General features: G+C 42.5%; 1 protein-coding gene across 5 annotated transcripts in view; it reads right to left on the bottom strand.

Moving 5' to 3' along the window:
- The window catches only part of nod2 (nucleotide-binding oligomerization domain containing 2), a 79,899-nt gene that overhangs the window by 17,442 nt on the left and 40,644 nt on the right, over positions 1-21,813 (bottom strand). For all 5 annotated transcript variants that reach the window (XR_006314121.2, XM_043706964.2, XM_087995897.1 and 2 more), the window contains exons 4-9: positions 18,673-20,497; positions 8,399-8,482; positions 7,285-7,368; positions 4,418-4,501; positions 2,431-2,514; positions 2,235-2,318 (exon numbers count right to left, since the gene is read on the bottom strand). Coding sequence is in view for 4 of the 5 variants with exons in the window: in XM_043706964.2 (XP_043562899.2) it covers positions 2,235-2,318; positions 2,431-2,514; positions 4,418-4,501; positions 7,285-7,368; positions 8,399-8,482; positions 18,673-20,497 (2,245 nt within the window). In the remaining variant the exon portion in view is untranslated. The remainder of the gene's footprint in view (positions 1-2,234; positions 2,319-2,430; positions 2,515-4,417; positions 4,502-7,284; positions 7,369-8,398; positions 8,483-18,672; positions 20,498-21,813) is intronic.

The raw sequence follows: 21,813 nt of genomic DNA, 5'->3' as shown, positions 1-21,813 counted from the left end.
TGTGGAAATTGAACCTGCACTGTTGGCAACACTCTATAACATAAACTCTATATCGAGCCAACTGAACTAACTGACCCCCACAAGGAAAAACCAAGTCAGTTTGGAAGAGAGTTGAGTTACAGCACAAGGGAGTGGCAAGGTTGGACGGCATTTTTTTTAATGCAAGAAGTCTTATGAGTAAGGCAGATGAGTTGAGAGTGTTGATTAATACATGAGGATATGACATCATTGTAATCATGGAGATATGGTTGAGGGAGAGGCAGGTTCGGCAGATCAATATTCCACGGTATAGAATTGTCATGTGAGAGAGTGACTGCATAACAGGACTGTATAAAGAGAAGGTGGTGTCACAATATTGATTAAGGACTGAATTACCTCAGTAAGAAGGGGTGATAACTTTGTTCCTCAAATTAGGCCGTATGGGTGAACTTCAAAACAAAAAGAGGGCATTCACATTATTGGGAATGTTCTATAGATGGCAGGGAGGCAATGGCCTAGTGGTATTATTACTTGGCTGTTAATCCGGAGACCCAGGTAATGTCCTGGGGATTTGAATCCTACAATGGCAGATGGTGGAATTTAAATTCAATAAACATCTGGAATTAAGAGTCAAAAGATAACCATGAATCCGTTATTGACTAACAGAAAAAATCATCTGGTTTGCTAATGCCCTTTATGGAAGGAAACTGCCACCCTTGTCTGGTCTACTTGTGGCTCCAGACCCACAGCAATTGGGTGACTCTTAACTGCCTTCTAGGCATTTAGGGATGGGTAATAAATGCTGGCCTGGCTAGTGATGTCCTCATCCCATAAGTGAATTTTAAAAATCCTCAAATAATGAGGGCAAGATAGAAGAACAGATATGTAGTGAAATCTCAGAGAAGTGTAAAAGTAATTGGCTAATAATTGTCAGGGACCTCAACTTCTCCAATATTAACTCTCAAAGACAAGAATATGAAAGGCTCAGATTGGGTGAATTTTTAAAAATGTATCCTGGAGACCTCTTTTAGCCAGCACGTAGAAGGAACTTGAAGAAAGGGGGCAGTGGATCTAATTTTAGAGAATGAAGCCAGGTAAGTAGTCGAAGTGTCAGTGAGGGAATATTTCGGTTATAGTGACCATAATGCAGTAAGATTTAAAGCAGTTATGGAAAAGGACAATGATGGACCTGAAGTAAAGATCCTGAATTGGCAGAAGGATGATTTTAATATGATAAGACAGGGTCTGGCCAAAATGGACTGGGAGCAGCTATTTATAGGACAGTCTCACGGTAGTGAGACTAAGTCAAAAAGAAATTGTGAGCATTCAGGGTCAACATGTTCATATAAAGGAGAAAGGTCGAGCCAATAGGTCCACAGAACCTTGAATTGGATCCAGACAAAAAAGGAGAACTTTTGACAGATACTGAGGGCTGAAACAGGGCAAGTCTTAGAAAAGTACAAAAGAAAATTACTCACAGAAGAAATTAGGAGAGTAAAGAGGGGACGTGAAATAATACTGGAGAGTAAAGTAAAGGAAAATTCCAAAGGCATTTTGGAAGTATATTAAGGGTAAGAGGATAATGAGGGAAAGAGTATGGACCATTAGGAGCCAAAGTTAGAAATTTGTGTATGGAGCCGGAAGACATAGCTAAGGATTTACATCAGTACATTGCATCTGTATTCACAATAGAGAAGGAGAATGTAGGTGTAAAAATCAGGGAGGAGGACTGTGATATAGTTGAGCAAATTAGCATTGTGGGAGAGAAGATATTAGCAGTTTATGGGGCTTAAAATGAAAAAGTCCCCAAGGCCAGATAAGCTGTATCCAAGGCTGCTGTGGGAGGCAAGGGAAGAGATTGCAGGTCCCTGAGCATTAACAATGAAAATTAGTCTGAATAAAAAAGTGTTGCAGAATTTCCCAGTCTATGCTTGGAGAATTTTACTGTGCACCGTAGCATTGATTCTAGTAACACCTGAAATGGGAAAACCTCTTTCTCATAACATTCCTTCAGCCATGTGTTCACATTCCTGCTCTGCTTATCTGCAAGGGAATTTGTACTTTGATTAGCGAATAAACCAATCAAAAAGGACAATGTATTTTTGAAAGAATTGCAGAATCCCAAGTATCAATAACCAAGATAAAGAATAGCAAGTTCATATGACAATCAGATTCATGATTAATCCCACCCCAGAACGAACTGACTCCAAATATATTTAGTCAGTTTCCCATGAAAACATCATAAAGACACTTACCAGAGCTCCTCTAGGACAGTGTTCTTCTTCAGCATTAAAGCCAAAGCCTTGGCACCATGGCTATCAACGTTGTTACCTACAAGACTAACAGTGAGAAAGAATCCTTTGAAATATTTATCTGAACACAACAGGGCTTTAATAATGACATTAGGATCAAGAAATTTTGCCAGGGGCATTACAACCCCAGTATCCTTACCTTAGCCATAACAAGCTTGTGTTATTCTCAAGAGCTGCTGCCAAAGCACAAGTACCAGCACCTCCAACTTTATTTCCCCAAAGTCTGGATAACCATTAAAGTAAACATTTTATGTATCTCAAAATAAAAGACAAATGACTCTGTGGTCACAATGCAAAACATTATGGGGGTATATACTAGTGAAACAGAGGTCATTGTAATCTAATGTACTTGGTGGGAAGTGATTTGTATAATCGATAGTCACAGGTGAGGTGCCAGAAGACTGGAGGTTGGCTAATGTGGTGCCACTGTTTAAGAAGGGTGGTAAGAACAAGCCAGCGAACTATAGGCAAATGAGCCAAACATCGGTGGTGGGCAAGTTGTTGGAGGGAATCCTGAGGGACAGGATGGAAAGGCAAGGACTGATTAGGGATAGTCAACATGGCTTTGTGCATGGGAAATCACGACTCACAAACTTGATTGAGTTTTTTGAAGAAGTAACAAAGAGGATTGATATGGGCAGAGTGGTAGATGTGATCTATATGGACATCAGTAAGCCGTTCGACAAGGTTCCCCATGCGAGACTGGTTAGCAAGGTTAGATCTCACGGAATACAGGGAGAACTAGCCATTTGGATACAGAACTGGCTCAAAGATAGAAAACAGAGGGTGGTGGTGGAGGATTGTTTTTCAGACTGGAGGCCTGTGACCAGTGGAGTGCCGCAAGGATCGGTGCTGGGCCCTCTACTTTTTGTCATTTATATAAATGATTTGTATGCGAACGTAAGAGGTACAGTTAGTAAGTCTGCAGATTACACCAAAATTGGAGGTGTAGTGGACAGTGAAGAGGGTTACCTCAGATTACAACAGGATCTGGACCAGATGGCCCAATGGGCTGAGAAGTGGCAGATGGAGTTTAATTCAGATAAATGTGAGGTGCTGCAGTTTGGGAAAGCAAATCTTAGCAGGACTTATACACTTAATGGTAAGGTCCTAGGGAGTGTTGCTGAACTAAGAGACCTTAAGTGCAGGTTCATAGCTCCTTGAAAGTGTAGTCGAGAATAGATAGGACAGTGATAAAAGCGTTTGGTATGCTTTCTTTTATTGGTCAGAGTATTGAGTACAGGAATTGGGAGGTCATGTTGTGGCTGTACAGGACATTGGTTAGGCCACTGTTGGAATATTGCGTGCAATTCTGGTCTCCTTCCAATCGGAAAGATGTTGTGAAACTTGAAAGGGTTCAGAAAAGATTTACAAGGATGTTGCCAGGGTTGGAGGATTTGAGCTATAGGGAGACACTGAACAGGCTGGGGCTGTTTTCCCTGGAGCGTCGGAGGTTGAGGGTTGACCTTATAGAGGTTTACAAAATCATGAGCAGCATGGATAGGATAAATAGGCAAAGTCTTTTCCCTGGGTTCGTGGAGTCCAGAACTAGACGGCATAGGTTTAGGGTGAGAGGGGAAAGATATAAAAGAGACCTAGGGGGCAACTCTTTCACACAGAGGGTGGTACGTGTATGGAATGAGCTGCCAGAAGAAGTGGTGGAGGCTGGTACAATTGCAACAGTTAAAAGGCATCTGGATGGGTATATGAATAGGAAGGGTTTGGAGGGATATGGGCCGGGTGCTGGCAGGTGGGACTACATTGGGTTGGGATATGTGGTCAGCATGGACGGTTTGGACCGAATGGTCTGTTTCTATGCTGTACATCTCTGTGACTCTATGACTGGCTGGGATATCTATTTCACACCTGTCAAATTTTACTTTTCATTGATGTTAAAAGTTACCTCCAGAATATAGTATGTGATGAATTTCTGATATTAGAATCAATTTCCAGCTTATGACAGCACCTTTTGGAGTAGAATGATCACAATGTGCCAAGCCCGTCAGACAAGCAATTGTTCTCAATTAAGAATTTTAATGGGCCTTTCTACCCTACGTGCCTGAAATGTGTACAATATTCAACCTCAACACATGATATGCAGAACAATGAAAATAACAGCTACATACCCTAAATATTGGATGGAGTTGTTCTGTTTTAAACCTTCTGCCAGCACCTCTGCCCCAACAGCAGTTAAGTGGTTGTTGCCAAGCCTGGGAATATTAAACGATGATTACTGCCATAAAAGCACCTCTCAGAATGCTTATTATCATCAGAAACTGTAAAGGAATTGCCCATAGTTGCTCCACTTTGAAAAGCACCCAGACCTTTCCTAATTCAAAAATTTGATTTTACCACCTAAAGCTCCTAAGGCAGCCAAAAAGCAATAACCAAACCCATCATCCCATGAGACAAAAATCAGGAGATGTGGCATAAAAACATAGTTCATCTTTTCAAAATAGAACTTAAATTAACTCTTGGTTTATAAATTAGTTAATCCCAAACAAATGTGAATTCTTCACAAAAGCTGAAGCTGGTGCGTGGGCCACAAAGGCTTTACAAAAATCCTTTACTAAGTTCCACATATTCAGCGGAGAGATCCCAGGGTCACTTATAAACACCAACCCTACACTTCAACAAGAGGACCTTCAGCGATTCCTAATTTCCTGAACACCGTGATTCAGACATCTGAGTTTGCAATCCATCCACATTGCCTCAAACCCAAAGTGCAGCACAAGCATCAACTTGCATTTATATTGCATTTTAAACACAGGAAATCCTCCCAAAAAATCTTTCCAAGAACATTATCAGAAAAAATTTAATGCAGAGATATTAGGCAGAGCAACCAAATAATTGATGTAAGTAGTAGGTCTGAGGGAATGTCTTAAAGGAAGAAAGTAGAAACGCAGAGAGGGAACAGGTGTAAAATATAGTCAAGGCGGGTAATGCTGGCCTAGTGTAGGGATTCACATCCTATGTTGTAGTTTTACAAAACTCTTGTTAGACCCCACTCTGAGCAGATTTGGGTGCCACACCTCAGCAGGATGATTTGACCCTGGAGGGAGTTTAACACAGGTTTACAGGGATGATACTTGGACATCAGGAGTTAAGTTATGACGAAAGGTTAGACAAATTCAGCCTTTATTATGTAGAATTTAGAAGGTTACGGGATGATCTAATTGAGGTCTTCAGGATATTAATAGGGAAAGACGGGGTAGATAAAGATAAACTATTTCCACTGGTAGAAGATGCTAGAACCAGGCAGCAGAGTCTAAGAAGTTTTGTCCTGGAGACATGTTAGAAAGCACTTCTACACTCAAAGGGTAGTGGAGGTGTGGAACTCTCTTTCTCAATTCAATTGTTAAATTTAAGTCTGAGATAGACAACGTTTTATTAAGCAAGGGTATCAAGGGATATGGGCTCAAGGAGTTAGACCCTAGATCAGCCATGACCTTAATGAATGGTGAAGCAGGCTTAAGGGGCTGAATGGCCTATTCCTGCTCCTATGATTCTTCTTAGAGAGGGAATTCCAAAGGTTAGGAAGTTGAATGTCTCCAGATTAAAATCAGGAATGCAGACGAGGCCAAAATTCGAGAAGGGCAGGTATCTCAGAAAGTTTCAGAGCTCAAGGAGTTTACAGGGCTGAAGAAGGGGAAACCACAGAAGGTATTCCTGAGCTGTGGGGACAATACTGACCTGTGAGGCTCAGCTGTCATTGGGACAATTTTTCGTTGAGAAACAACAACACAAATGTTTTACAGCTACTCCTTTATTTGTTGAGTTAGGAACCTCAAATTAGATTAGATTCCCTACAGCATGGAAACAGGCCCTTCAGCCCAACAAGTCTACACCGACCCTTCGAACAGTAACCCATCCAAACTCATTTCCCCACATTTACCCCTGACTAATGCACCTCGCACTATGGGCAATTTAGCATGGCCAATTCACCTGACCTGCACATCTTTGGACAGTGGTAGGAAACCCACACAGACACTGGGAGAATGTGCAAACTCCACAATTACCCAAGCTGGGAATCGAACCCTGCTCCCTGGTGCTCCAAGGCAGCAGTGCTAACCATAGAGCCACCATACCGCCCCACAGTGGGGTCTAACAAGAGTTTTGTAAAACTACAATATAAGATGTGAATCCCTACACTCCAGCACTTTAGACATGAAGGCCAGCATTAGCTGCCTTGTCTATTTTCTACACCTGTTCCCTCTCTGCGCTTCTATTTTCCTCCTTTAAGACATTCCCTCAGATCGACTACTTACATCCCAAATATTTTGTTGCTTATCATAATATTTCTTTGCATCAATTTTTTGATGCAATTATGATAACAAAAATTCAAGTGCCATAGTTGACTACATCGAGAAGGAGTAAAAATTCTTAATTTAGGAAATCTAAGCAAAGCTGCCACTTTTACAAAATGTTCACCTTCCAGTGAAGGGAGGCGTGGAATGGATTTCTAAACACACATTTTCTTGGGCTTAATTTCAAATTAAAAAGGGTTGTCAATTTTCAAAGAAAGGTGCAGGATATTTATGAACTGGTACCCCATTTAATCTTTAGGGATTTGGATATGTTTTAAACATATTCACTAACTCCACATAAGCTGAAGTGAGATATTGGTGTCAGCAAATTTTCAAAAAATTGTTCTTTAAGCCTTCAATGTTTTTACATGTTGTGCAACAAGGACAATAATGGTGGCAAAGGGAAAGGGAACATAATTTGTATCAACATACCAACAAATCGAAGTTTTACTGCCAGTAATTCCTTTGACCTAGGCTTTAATAACATTAGGAAATAAAACATCTGAAAGCAGCCTGAAACATCATAACAAAAATCCTGGCAATCTGAAACCTGCCTGAGTTTCTTCAGCAATTTCTGTTCTGGTTTCATCAAAGTTAAACTCTGACTTTCAAATAGAATTTCAGAATTTTAGCATCTAATGTCTCAATGGTTCTTTTGTTAACATTATTGGTAACTTCCGTCTTACCTTAATGCAAGAAAGTTGTTCTTGTGTTTCAGGAGCTTTGCAAAATCCTGGGCACATGCATCAGTCAAATTATTGTGAAATAACCTTAAAAAAAGAGATTTGAACAGTAATCTAACTTCCCCAGAATATACTCGAAATCTCATGAAAATTTATGTAACACCTGAATCAGAAATCTGTTGAAATGAGGTATAAGTAGAGATGCAACCATTAGACAGTACTGGTTACAGGACCAGATAGGGTGAACTGGTTGCTGTTTTGGGGAATTAAATGGTGAAGGAAGTGCTGGCTCCCTTCCTCTTTTGGCTCACGTGGATTCCCACAGCATCTCTGCCTTGAATTGCCTTACAATGCACTGCCACTTCATTTAGAACGTAATGGCTCACGGTAGCTCTGACTGGTCTTGCCATTTAGTGCACACAAAAAGCTAGGTGGCTCATCCTGATAATTTAAAGAGCCAATTTGATACAAGTTATATTCCAGTTCATCAAATTTCAGGCCTGCCCCAGGTCTACACCCTCTGCTCTTTACTGATGGCTGCACCTCTGGGAATGAGGCTAGCAGTATCAATATTAACAAAACTACATGTGCATTATCATCTTCCATTCTGTTTTATTACATTTACTTCTTTATTTAGATTAGATTCCTACAGTGCGGAAACAGGCCCTTCGGCTCAACCAGTCCACACCGACCCTCCGAAGAGTAACCCACCCAGACCAATTTCCCTCTGACTAATGCACCTAGCACTATGGTCAATATAGCATGGCCAATAACCTAACCTGCACATATGTGGACTGTGGGAGGAAACCGGAGCACCCGGAGGAAACCCACGCAGACACGGGGAGAATGTGCAAACTCCACACTGACAGTCGCCTGAGGCTGGAATTGAACCCAGGACCCTGGTGCTGTGAGGCAGCAGTGCTAACCACTGAGCTTCTTATCATATTATTTAAAAATCAATAACAACTTTTTGAGACTTTTAATAGTTGCAAATATTAGGACCATTTTTTAATTTAAAAAAAAACTTTCACAGGATGTGGTTGTCACTGCCTAGGTCAGCATTTATTGCACATCCTTAATTGTATTTGTTAAGAGAAACAGGTAGCATTGTTCTTACGCAATCTTTTGCAAATTACAGCTGTCAAGAGCTCGCTCAACCAGTTTGGAGACACCTTGATCAGAAATGTCATTTCCCCGGAGGCTGAAAGATGCAAACATCAAATTATTTACATTTTATAAATCAACATTTAAAAAAAGCTGCTCAGTTTTAATACATTTATTCTATAAAGCACATTTTAAAATCAAAAATGTCTAATTACACTAACAATGTTCAATCCACTTGTAAAATAACCTAAATATATTTGCTTTCTAAAATAGTCATTCCAGACAGCTCTCTTCGAGGTAAAACTGATTAAAGTTCATCCTGCTAAATTTTTAGGAAGCTGCACATCTCTTGGTAGCAGCTCAAATTCCTTGCAACCATGATATTCATGCCATTGTTTTGTTGTCCAAATGGAACAAATACAATTCCCCAAAATACTAATATTTGAAATTTTTTTGTATTTGTTCAAATATAGAGACAGCTTGTGAGTTGTAGCCTAAATAAGAGCTCAAGTGTGGGTTTACACCAGTATAATGTTCTTTGTTTCAATTTAGGTTAACATTTTAAAAATATTAAAAATCACACAACACCAGAACATAGTTTATTTGGAAGCACTACCTTTCAGAGTGCTCCCCCTTCATCAGGTGATTGTGGAGTATCAGATCGCAAGAGACAGAATTTATAGCAAAAGTTTCCAACGTGATGTAACTGAAATGATATATTGAAAAAGACCTGGATTGTTTGTTAAGTCTCTCATCTTTTAAAACTGAAACCAACATGGTCATTCTAAATGATGAGAGACTTAACAAACAATCCAGGTCTTTTTCAATATTTAGTTTCAGTTACATCACACTGTAAACTTTTGCTAAAAATTCTGCATCTTATGATTTTTAACTTCACAATCAACTGATGAAGGAGCAGTGCTCCAAAAGCTAGTGCTTCCAAATAAACCTGTTGGACTATAACCTAGTGTTGTGTGATTTTTAACTTTGTACGTCCCAGTCCAACACCAGCACCTCCAAATCATTTTAAAAATAATTATTTCAAACTCTTTTTGTTTCCAATAATACATCAAAGTTTAAAAAAATGTTCTCAGTTATGGTTTGGCTTGCCTACAAATTCTGTCACAATGTTGTGGTTCTGTTCGCCGAGCTGGAAGTTTTTGTTGCAAACGTTTCGTCCCCTGGCTAGGCGACATCATCAGTGCTTGGGAGCCTCGTGCGAAACGCTTCTTTGATGTTTCCTCCAGTGTTTATAGTGGTCTGTCCCTGCCACTTCCGGTTGTCAGTTTCAGCTGTCCGCTGTAGTGGTTGGTATATTGGGTCCAGGTCGATGTGTTTGTTGGTAGAGTTTGTGGCTGAATGCCATGCCTCTAGGAATTCCCTGGCTGTTCTCTGTCTGGCTTGCCCTATGATAGTAGTGTTGTCCCAGTCGAATTCATGTTGCTTGTTGTCTGCGTGTGTGGCTACTAAGGATAGCTGGTCGTGTCGTTTCGTGGCTAGTTGATGTTCATGTATGCGGATTGTTAGCTGTCTTCCTGTTTGTCCTATATAGTGTTTTGTGCAGTCCTTGCATGTGCACAACCAAAAGGACTAGCCACACTACCATACATCAGGAGCATCTCAGAACTGACAGCCAGACTACTGCGACCCCTAGGACTCATAACGGCACACAAAACAACAGCCACGCTCAGACAACAACTCACCAGAACGAAGGACCCGATACCCAACATGAGCAAAACTAATGTAGTGTACAAAATACCATTCAAGGACTGCACAAAACACTATATAGGACAAACAGGAAGACAGCTAACAATCCGCATACATGAACATCAACTAGCCACGAAACGACACGACCAGCTGTCCTTAGTAGCCACACACGCAGACAACAAGCAACATGAATTCGACTGGGACAACACTACTATCATAGGGCAAGCCAGACAGAGAACAGCCAGGGAATTCCTAGAGGCATGGCATTCATTCACAAACTCCATCAACAAACACATCGACCTGGACCCAATATACCAACCACTACAGCGGACAGCTGAAACTGACAACCGGAAGCGGCAGGGACAGATCACTATAAACACTGGAGGAAACATCAAAGAAGCGCTTCGCAGGAGGCTCCCAAGCACTGATGATGTCGCCTAGCCAGAGGACGAAACATTTGCAACAAAAACTTCCAGCTCGGCGAACAGAACCACAACAACGAGCACCCGAGCTACAAATCTTCGCACAAACTCTGTCACAATGGATGTGATCATTATCCACTGACGTAGCTGGTAAAAGTAAGCATTTTTCTCCACTTAACATACAATGTAAGCACAATACTCTGTCTAGCTGTAAGTTTTAAGACTAAAATTAATTCACTGAATTTAAAATTTTACAGCATAGAATCGTTTAATTTTTAAAAAAACAAGATGTTTAAGCTAAGAATGAAACGAAGAAATTGTGTTCTGACATTAAAAGCATGGCTTCGCACCAATTGCATAGGTGAGAGCCTTAGCTTGTTTTTGGTTCATCTGAATAAATTGCAAGCAGATTTTAACTGAAGCAGATTTTATAGGTCTTTGAGCAATCAGTGAAAGTTTGGCATGTATGACCATTCATACATAACAAAGGAATTGTTAAATTTTCACAGACTGTTTTCATCAATGTAACTTTGCATGATATTTAAAATTATGGCAAATATTAATCTGAAAACAAACTTTAATAATTAACTTTAGGACTGATCAAATCAATCTAGAAATCACCACTAATTTAGCTAGTTGGTTGAAAATACCATAAAATAGTTTTTATTCAGTCAACAAATAGAAACATGGAAGGTTTTGGAGGACTGTAATGTGAACAAAAAAACTTCCAGCTTTTCCACTGTATATATCTAATCACCAGAAATTGCTATCTGATTTGCATGTTTTAGCATCACTGTAGTAGAATACAGCCCATAATGTATGTACAGTCGAAACAGAGGCCAAAACAAAAACCAATGACGGCACTTTTGAAGTGTCTGAATGAATGTGGGCAATGGTAAGAAAGTCTGGAAAACATAGCAAGAATGAGAAAATAATAGAAAGTCCCATTTTCCACTGAAGTTATACTGACAAAATGAGAATCTTGCCAGGGAGCAGCAATGAACCTATTTGCATGCGTTACCATCTCATTGATACTAAACCTTGCCTCATTTATATGAAGGCTGCTATTTTGTTAGATACTGGTGAGAAAGTAAACAGTAGGAATCCTGACTTGAAAGTCAAAGTTGAAAATGTGTTGCTGGAGAAGCGCAGCAGGTCAGGCAGCATCCAGGGAACAGGAGAATCGACGTTTCGGGCATAAGCCCTTCTTCAGGAATGAGGAAAGTTTGTCCAGCAGGCTAAGATAAAAGGTAGGGAGGAGGGACTTGGGGGAGGGGTGTCGGGAATGTGATAGGTGGAAAGAGGTCAAGGTGAGGGTGATAGGTCAGATTGGGGTGGGGGCGGAGAGGTCAGGAAGAAGATTGCAGGTTAGGAAGGCGGTGCTGAATTCGATGGATTTGACTGAGACAAGGTGGGGGGAGGGGAAATGAGGAAACTGGTGAAATCCGAGTTCATCCCTTGTGGTTGGAGGGTTCCTAGGCGGAAGATGAGGCGCTCTTCCTCCAACCGTCGTGTTGTTGTTTTCTGGCGATGGAGGAGTCCAAAGACCTGCATATCCTTGGTGGAGTGGGAGGGGGAGTTGAAGTGTTGAGCTACAGGGTGGTTGGGTTGGTTGGTCCGGGTGTCCCAGAGGTGTTCTCTGAAACGCTCTGCAAGTAGGCGGCCTGTCTCCCCAATATAGAGGAGGCCACATCGGGTGCAGAGGATGCAATAGATGATGTGTGTGGAGGTGCAGGTGAATCTGTGGCGGATATGGAAGTTTCCTTTGGGGCCTTGGAGGGAGGTGAGGGGGGAGGTGTGGGCGCAAGTCTTGCACCTCCTGCGGTTGCAGGGGAAGGTGCCGGAAGTGGAGGTTGGGTTGGTGGGGGGTGTGGATCTGACGAGGGAGTCACGGAGGGAGTGGTCTTTACAGAATGCTGATAGGGGAGGGGAGGGAAATATATCCTTGGTGGTGGGGTCCGTTTGGAGGTGGCGGAAATGACGGCGGATGATGCGCTGTACATGGAGATTGGTGGGGTGGTAGGTGAGGACCAGTGGGGTTCTGTCCTGGTGGCAGTTGGAGGGGCGGGGCTCAAGGGCGGAGGAGCGGGAAGTGGAAGAGATGCGGTGGAGGGCATTGTCGACCACGTCGGGGGGGAAATTGCGGTCCTTGAAGAAGGAGGCTATCTGGGATGTGCGTTTTTGGAACTGGTCCTCCTGGGAGCAGATGCAGCGGAGACAAAGGAATTGGGAGAATGGGATGGCGTTTTTACAGGGGGCAGGGTGGGAGGAGGTGTAGTCCAGGTAGCTGTGGGAGTCGGTCGGTTTGTAGTAGATGTCCATGTTGATTCGGTCGCCTGAGATAGAAATAGAAAAGTCGAGGAAGGGGAGGAAGGAATCTGAGACTGTCCAGGTGAATTTGAGGTCGGGGTGGAAGGTGTTGGTGAAGTGGATGAACTGTTCAACCTCCTCGTGGGAGCATGAGGCGGCGCCGATACAATCATCGATGTAGCGGAGGAAAAGGTGTGGGGGTGTGGCCAGTGTAGTTGCGGAAGATGGACTGTTTCGCATATCCTACGAAGAGGCAGGCCAAACGCCAGCTCGCAGATACCTCCTCCTACTGCCCCCTTGACCATGACCCCACCCTCCCACCACCAAACCATCATCTCCCAGACCGTCCATAACCTCATCACCTCGGGGGATCTCCCATGCACCGCCTCCAACCTCATAGTCCCACAACCCCGCACCGCCCGCTTCTACCTCCTGCCCAAAATCCACAAACCTGACTGCCCCGGCCGACCCATTGTCTCCGCCTGCTCCTGCCCCACCGAACTCATCTCCGCCTACCTTGACACCGTCCTGTCCCCCTTAGTCCAAGAACTCCCCACCTACGTTCGGGACACCACCCATGCCCTCCACCTGCTCCATAATTTTTGCTTCCCCGGTCTCCAACGCCTTATTTTCACCATGGACATCCAGTCCCTGTACACCTCCATCCCCCATCACGAAGGACTCAAAGCCCTCCGCTTCTTCCTTTCCCGCCGTACTGACCAGTAGCCTTCCACTGACACCCTCCTTCGACTGACTGAACTGGTCCTCACCCTGAACAACTTCTCTTTCCAATCCTCCCACTTCCTCCAAACGAAAGGAGTAGCCATGGGCACCCGCATGGGCCCCAGCTATGCCTGCCTCTTCGTAGGATATGTGGGCTCTGTAGTCCCACCTTGGCCTGAACTCCCGCTGTTACTAATTTTGTCTCCCTGAGAGGATGGGGCACCTGGAGTGAGATTGGGATTCCTTTTCCCCTTGTCACCCTGCTTTTGCTGCTCAGCACCAACAACTAAAGCAATGGAGAGTAGCTCCACATGTGATTCCAGCAGCAACTGAGTGTTCTGCTGGACCTAACTTTCCACATCAGCTACCAACCTGTCCATGGAGACAGCCAGGTACATGGGTACTGGAGCCAGCATGGTACTGATGATGTTGGTGGACCCCTTCATTTCACTGAGTATCTCTGACAAAACTGCCCACTGCTCCGATGACTGTCTGGTCAGCTGCCTGAAACTTTTAATGGCCATTACCATGGGGTCCTCTCCTGCCCTTGACTGGGCAGGTGACTGGTTTCTAGGAGGTCCTTCAAGTACCAGCAGCCTGGGGTATTTCTTCCTGAACCAGCTGGGAAGATGGGTCAATGATGTGCTCACCAGAAGGTACTCCTGACTCTAATCTGGTTCAAATCCGTACCCAAAGCCAAAGTATTTTGTCTGTTGGTGTTTCCTCTGAGGGGCATGTAGCTTCATCCTCCAAAGGTAGAAGAGGAACTAATGGCTGGTTGGATTATCTCTTAGGGGAGAATGCCACTAGTGCCTGCAGAAGATGAGAGGAAATACTTTGCACAATGTGAGTAGAGGCTTGAGGACATTACAAATACATTCCAAGTGGTGGTAATGAGATCTCAGCACAGCACAATATAATGAATCTAAGGTGTTTGCTGAGACATGGAGGTCTCGCTATCCCCACATGAGATGCCTTACTCCTCTCCCACAAGCTCAAGGATCGTCTCCTCATTTGGATTAGGATGTAAATGACTCCTTTTTGCCCTCTCTGCCCTATTATAGGCCATATTTTCTAGCCATGAGACAAAGGGAGGGATTGAGTGAGAAGAAACTGGCTGGGAAACCTAATAATGCAGGTGCAAATGGAGGAAAGGTGATGAAGTGTCCTGGATGTATGAATAGCAAGTGCCAAGGGAAGGAAGGATCGGTAGTTTGCTGGGATAGGTTTGGTGAGAACTATGGAGTATATAAATGCTGTGTGCAGAATGGTAGACCATGAGCCTTGGTGTGGAGTTATGTGCAGTGGCAGAGTTAGAGTGAAGCTGAGGTAGCAGAGAGAAGCTGTTCTCACTTACCCGAACAAAGCAAGAACAAAGAATAGTACAGCACAGGAACAGGCCCTTCGGCCCAAACAGCCTCTGCCAACACAATACCCTTCTAAACTAAAAACCTTTTTGCTCTACATGGTCCATATCCCTCTAAACCCTGCCTTTTCATGTATCAGTCAAAATGCCTCTTAAAAATGCTATTGTATCTGTTTCTACCACCTCCTCTGGCAGTACATTCCAGGCATTTAACACCCTTTGTGTAAAAAATTTGCCTCTCACGTCACCTTTAAACTTGTCTCCTTTTACCTGAAATCTACATCCCCATGTAATTGGCATTTCTACCCTAGGAAAAAGACTCCAACTTTCCATTTATACATGCCCCTTATAATTTTGTCAGGCGATGTCGTCTTCTCTAGCAGTCCTCTCCACAATGTTGTCCACCAAAACCTCCAGACAAAGAGGGGCACTAACATCATTCTCTCAGCCATCTCCTTTGGAAGTGTTCAGTGATACGCACTGTGAAGGGCAGATCCTGGCTCTGGTGTTTGAAATGGTGCACAGCCAGTGTTTAAATATGGCACCAGCAGCATGAATATCACAAGATACTAGCACTGCAGAGCACTTCTGCTACTGCTGATCACGAGATACATAGAACAGTACAGCACAGTACAGGCCCTTCAGCCATCACTGTTGTGCTGACCGTTTAGCCTACTCTAAGATCAAATTAACCTACATTGTACTAACTTCCATGTGCCTATCCAAGAGTTGCTTAAATGTCCCTCATGTATCTGACTCTACCACCACTGCTGGCAGTGCATTCCACGCACCCACTACTCTCTGTGATAAGAACCTACCACTGACATCTCCCCTAACCCATCCTCCAATCACCTTAAAATTATGCCCCCTCGTGATAACTATTTCTGCCCTGGGAAAAAGTCTCTGGCTATCCACGCTATCTATGCCTCTTCTCATCTTGTACAACTCTATCAATTCATATCTCATCTTTCTACAGTCCAATGAGAAAAGCCCTAGTTCCCTCAACCTTACTTCATAAGACATGCCCTCCAGTCCAGGCAGCATCCTGGTAAATCTCCTCTGCACCCTCTCTAAAGCTTCCACATCCTTCCTATAATGAGGAAACCAGAACTGAACACAATATTCCAGGTATGGTCTAACCAGGGTTCTATTGAGCTGCAGCATAACCTCGTGGCTCTTAAACTCAATCCCCCTGCTAATGAAAGCCAATATACTATACGCCTTCTTTACAACTTTATCAACTTGGTGGCAACTTTGAGGGATCTATGGACATGGATCTCAAGATTCCTCTGTAATCCATACTGCCAAGAATCTTGCATTACCCCTGTATTCTGCATTCAAATTTGACTTTCCCCAATGAATCACTTCACACTTTTCCAGGCTGAACTCCATCTGCCACTCTACTAACCTTTGTGTCATCGGCAAACTTACTAACCCACCCTTCCATTTCCTTGTCCAAGTCATTTATAAAAATCATAAAGAGCAGAGATCCCAGAAACGATCCCTGCAGAATACCACTGGTCACCAAGCTCCTGACGGAATACTTTCCATCTACTATCACCCTCTGTCTTCTATAGGCCAGCCAATTCTGAATCCAGATAACCAGATTTCCCTGTAACCCATGCCTCCTTACTTTCTGACTGAGCCTACTCATATGATTGTATGAGAGAGGCACAGTGGAGTGAGGGGCATACTTAATGAGGTGAGCAGCAGAGAACTGTGCAAAAAGAATTGTCAGGGCTCACGAAAGAAACATTCCATGAAACACTCCAAAGTTCACAGTTAACCATAGTGTGGAAAAAATTCAGCCCCAATATTGAAGAGTCATCAGAAAATCTGAAGTATTGTAAACTATTATGAAACATAGTTGAGTGTGTTGCTGAAAAAGCACAGCAGGTCAGGTAGCATCCGAGGAGTAGGAAAATAGACGTTTCGGGCCGGAGCCTTTCATTGGAAATAAATGAAGAGCATTCCTGACGAAGGGCTCTGGCCCGAAACGTTGGTTTGCCTGCTCCTCAGATGCTGCCTGACTTGCTGTGCTTTTCCAGCAACACACTCTCAACTCTGATCTCCAGCATCTGTAGACCTCACCGTCTCATATTATGAAACATATCAAGGAAACTGGAAATTAGGTAGTTTGAAAAATGTTTATTGCAGCTCCGAGATAGTTTACTCAGGCTGAATATTGAGAATGAGGGGTTTGCCTTCATAGGAAAGATTGAGCAGGTTGGGCCCAAGCTCATTGCAGTTTAGAAGAATGAGGTAATTTTTTTGAAAGATATAACAGTCTGATGGAATTGACTGGGTACATATGATGAGATTTACAGGTTAGATGCTGAGATTGGGTTATCTCAAACTAGGGATTCAATTTAAAACTATTAGATTTCCCATTTAAGATGGGTAGAGAAATTCCTTCTTTCAGAGTAACATTAACTTTAGAATTTTCATCTTCAGAGAAGTAGCAAAGACTGGACCATTGATGTTTGATCTACAAGGTAGTCAAGGGTGATGTGGGAGCACGTAAATGAAGTTAAGGTTACAATCAGATCAGCCACGAACTTCATGAATGGCAGTGCAATTTAATAGGCCAAGTGGCCTGCTCTGGCTCCGAATTTCCTTTGATCTCATGAAGCTAATCTCTGGTAAACATTTTTCCAGTCACAATTCATTGAATGGGTAAGTATAATTTTGTAAAAAGGCTTTCTAACATTTCACATATTTGAAGGAAAATGGTCTCTCTGAATTATGGTGACATGTGGTTCTACTTCTGTTATTTTATTGCAGTTAACATTAGCAATGTAGCAATTATGTAAACACACAGATTTTCAGTATAGAAAGCACATTCAAAAATGATTAGCATTTACAATTTCATGAGGTCCAAAAGCACTCCATATGATGTTTTTGATGACAGCCACTGTGATAAAGTAAGGAACCTCAGCAGCTACAACTCTGTTCACTTAAGATTCCAAGAGCAGCATGGAGGTAAATTACCAGATAAGCTGTTATGGTGGTGTTAGATGATGGACAAAGTTTGGTCAGGATACCAGAAAGAATATCTGCTACTTCTCATGTACTGCCATTGGATCTGTTATGTCGCAGTTACTATCTATTTTAGACAATGATATCACTTAAAATGCAGCATTTTCTCAGCAAGAACTGTCATTCGAGGATGATGTTCAAGAGTCAGAAATGGGGCTTATATCCATGATTTTCTGACTTAGAGGGAAAGGGGGAGCACTGAGACCAGGCAAAAAACTTTGGGCAAAAGATAAGGACTTGAGGGAAACATTTGTCATCATCTTCGATGAAGCTAAAAATTTGAAAACTACTATTAACATTTCACAATATTAAGTGCTTATTGTACTTAGGTCTATTTAATAAAACCTATTAATCTCCACAAAAGTCAGCTTAAATTTATTTGTATTATTTTCCCTGCTAATCACACCGCTGTATTCCTAAACCACTGCCTGAAATGACTTATTTTCAAGAGTAGTGGAAAGTACATACCAAGGCCTACAATATTCTTGTCTTATATTTTGATAACAAATCTATAACAACAAACAAGGAACGTTTGTTCAGATATCTTGTTTGTTCTTATGAACGGATGAGACTAACTTGCAGCAAAAGACAGGAAATTGGTTTTGAACCTTTGGTTATCTTCTTTCCCAAAATAGCAAACAAAAGAATTGTGGCACAAACTTATTAAGCATTCATCTACTAGTATCAGCAAATATAGTTTGGGACTAAAAATAAACTTACTAAATTGAGTGGCAAATGTCCAAGCAGGGAAGGAGTTGTTCAATTCCTAAATCACCAACAGAGTTGTAATCTAATTGTAATCCCACGGGACTTTTCAAGTGTTTGAGAGCATAAGCAAGAGCAGTACATTCAACAGGTCCTACTCCACAATAGGTCAACTTCAAGTGATTGACTTGCAATTTACTAACAGCTTCTTTAGCCAAATCACTGTCTTGCATTTCATAAATGCATTTAATCCACCAAACAAATTCTGGCAAAGCATGCATGCTCTTCTTCTCTCCTCCAACAGCTGGTGGTATGGATAGGAAATGTTTCTGTATACATTTTGCTAAGTATTTTTTAACAAGTCTGCACTTTTTGGATTGCTTCTGAAAGAGGGTGGTCTTCCCCATCAGGTCCCTGTTCCTACTAGACAAAAGCCCCGAAACAAAGCTTGCTGTTATTTGAAGATTTGATGTCTCCGCTTCCTGTAACAGAGTTTCATTTCTCCTTTTATCTTCTTCATGAGATAGGTGACAATTAAATGGCCAACCTTTATAGCAGCCTGCTGACATTATGCACAGGGATGGGTTTTCCTGTCTGTGTTTGAACAATGAGTAAAGTGTAAGTTGTGCCACGTCATCATTTAAAGTGATGTACAGTGCAGCAAAGAAACACTGGACAGTGATGTGAAAAAACTCATAATTCCTATAACTAACTGCATTGTGTGCATGTGAGAAACTATGACTACAGACAAGGAAACCTAAAGAAATGTCTTCTTCTGATACCTCAGCATCTTGTAGCTGTACAGCTGAGAATAAGTAACAGCAAGTGTTTAAACCATCCAATGCTAATTTGCCAAGATGGAGGATTGTAGCAACATGGCTCAGCAAAACTTCATTTGTTCCTCGGCTATTTTGAGTAAGATGCAATAAAAAGTGTTCTAGAATCAACAGATAAACATCAGTCATTGTGTGAGTGAAATCACTCACATTCTGCATTAACTGTTCATGGCACTTTGAAACTATCCAACAGAAGAAGGGCACATGACAGAGTCCATGAAGAGCTGAGTTTGCTTCAACAAAACACAAAATACGTTCTGCACTTGATGAGTTTCTATGGCATTTCCTTATGAACTTTCCAATTCCCTCTGGTGAGAAACCTTTTAGTGTGATCTCTTTCTGCAAATATTTTCTTAAATTGGCAGTTACTGCATTTGGTCTGCTGGTCATAACTTTTTTAGTGTTTTTCATCAAATTCCCTTGGAGAAGATTAAAGATCAAATTCAGTGGAGAGCTAGGCTTTGAGGGAGAACAGTGTCTTTCTTCATCTGTAAACTGGAATTTAAATTCATCAAACCCATCAAACAGGAACATGACCTCTTCAGGATGGTCAAGGAGGTACTGGAACACTTCACTCTGGTGATCATCAGGCCAGCAGCAATGTTCAAACAGTAACATTTGAAGTGAAATGGGTTTATCAATGAAATTGAACCTTCTGCAGCTGAAAGCAAATACAAATGTGAAGTCCTGAAAAGCTTGTTTTGTTGCCCATAATTGTTGCATTTGCTGTAGTGAAGTGCTTTTCCCACTTCCCGCTTCCCCAGTGATCAGCACAGTATCTGCATCTTTATTTAATATTCCATCTGGTCCAAAGATGTCTTCCAGACTAACGAGGAATGACAAGCAGCCATTTTGAGCAGCGGCAGTATTGGATACTTCCAAGAGACAATCCACATAAATATCCTCCAGGCACATATTTTCAGTTCCAGCATAGTTTGTTAGAAATCGGGACTGAGCAGCCAATGTAGAGCTCAACTTTTCCTGATACTTCAAGCAAGCATTACCTAAACGACAGTGAACAATATTAAAAATCCAAAATCCATGGCTTTCTTTGTACTATTGCAACACACTATCTTACCAACTGGTAATCAGCTATAACCATAGATAATTAAGTGTATGATACTTCAACACTTTGAGAAGTAATTCTTATCAGATTCTGATATCAGCTTCGGACTCATACATAAAAGAAATTACCAGAGAATTATACAAAATTTGTACATTTTTCTCCTTTTATCTTTAAGGAGTATTTGTAACTTATGAACAGAACATGTAATATAATTCAAAGGAAGGTGCTTCGCAGAATCATAAAAGTCTTTTGATGCAGAAGGAGGCCATTCAGCCCATCTTCCATGCACAGGCATCATTTACCTAGAAGGGCTCATGCCCGAAACGTCGATTCTCCTGCTCCTTGGATGCTGCCTGACCTGCTGCGCTTTTCCAGCAACACATTTTCAGCTCTGATCTCCAGCATCTGCAGTCCTCACTTTCATTTACTTATTGCCAATCGACTGCTTTTTTCTCCATATAACTGCATGTTATTCCTACCCAAATAATCATTCAACACACTCAATTAGGCCTACCCCCACAACTTCACCAACACATTCCACCCCGACCTTAAATTCACCTGGATCATCTCTGACATCTCCCTCCCCTTCCTGCACCTATCCATCTCCATTAATGACGACTGACTTGACACTGACATTTTTTACAAACCCACCAACTCCCACAGCTACCTGGATTATACCTCTTCCCACCCTACCTCGTGCAAAAATGCCATCCCGTATTCCCAATTCCGCCGCCTCCGCCGTATCTGCTCCCAGGAGAACTAGTTCCACCACAGAACACACCAGATGGCATCCTTCTTTAGAGACTGCAATTTCCCTCCCCATGTGGTTAAAGATGCCCTCCAACGCATCTTATCCATATCCCGCCCCTCCACCCTCAAACCCCACCCCTCCAACCGTAACAAGGACAGAACCCCCCTGGTGCTCATCTTCCACCCTACCAACCTTTGTATAAACCACATCATAACGACATTTCTGCCACCTCCAAACGGACCCCACCACCAGGGATATATTTCTCTCCCCACCCATTTCCGCTTTCCGCAAAGACCGTTCCCTCCGTGACTACCTGGTCAGGTCCACACCCGTCCAACAACCCACCCTCTCTTCCTGGCACCCTCCCCTGCCACCGCAGGAATTGCAAAACCTACGCCCACATCTCCTCCCACACCTCCATCCAAGGCCCCAAAGGAATCTTCCACATCCTTCAAAGCTTTACCTGCACATCCACCAATATCATTTATTGTATCCGTTGCTCC

The sequence above is a fragment of the Chiloscyllium plagiosum genome, unplaced genomic scaffold (genome assembly GCF_037043375.1).
Source record: "Chiloscyllium plagiosum isolate Xiang-an unplaced genomic scaffold, Cpla_swu_hap1 HiC_scaffold_17, whole genome shotgun sequence".
In the NCBI taxonomy this organism is placed as follows: domain Eukaryota; kingdom Metazoa; phylum Chordata; class Chondrichthyes; order Orectolobiformes; family Hemiscylliidae; genus Chiloscyllium; species Chiloscyllium plagiosum.
The sequence above is the reverse complement of the archived record's forward strand: the minus strand, read 5'-3'. Positions and strand labels throughout refer to the sequence as shown.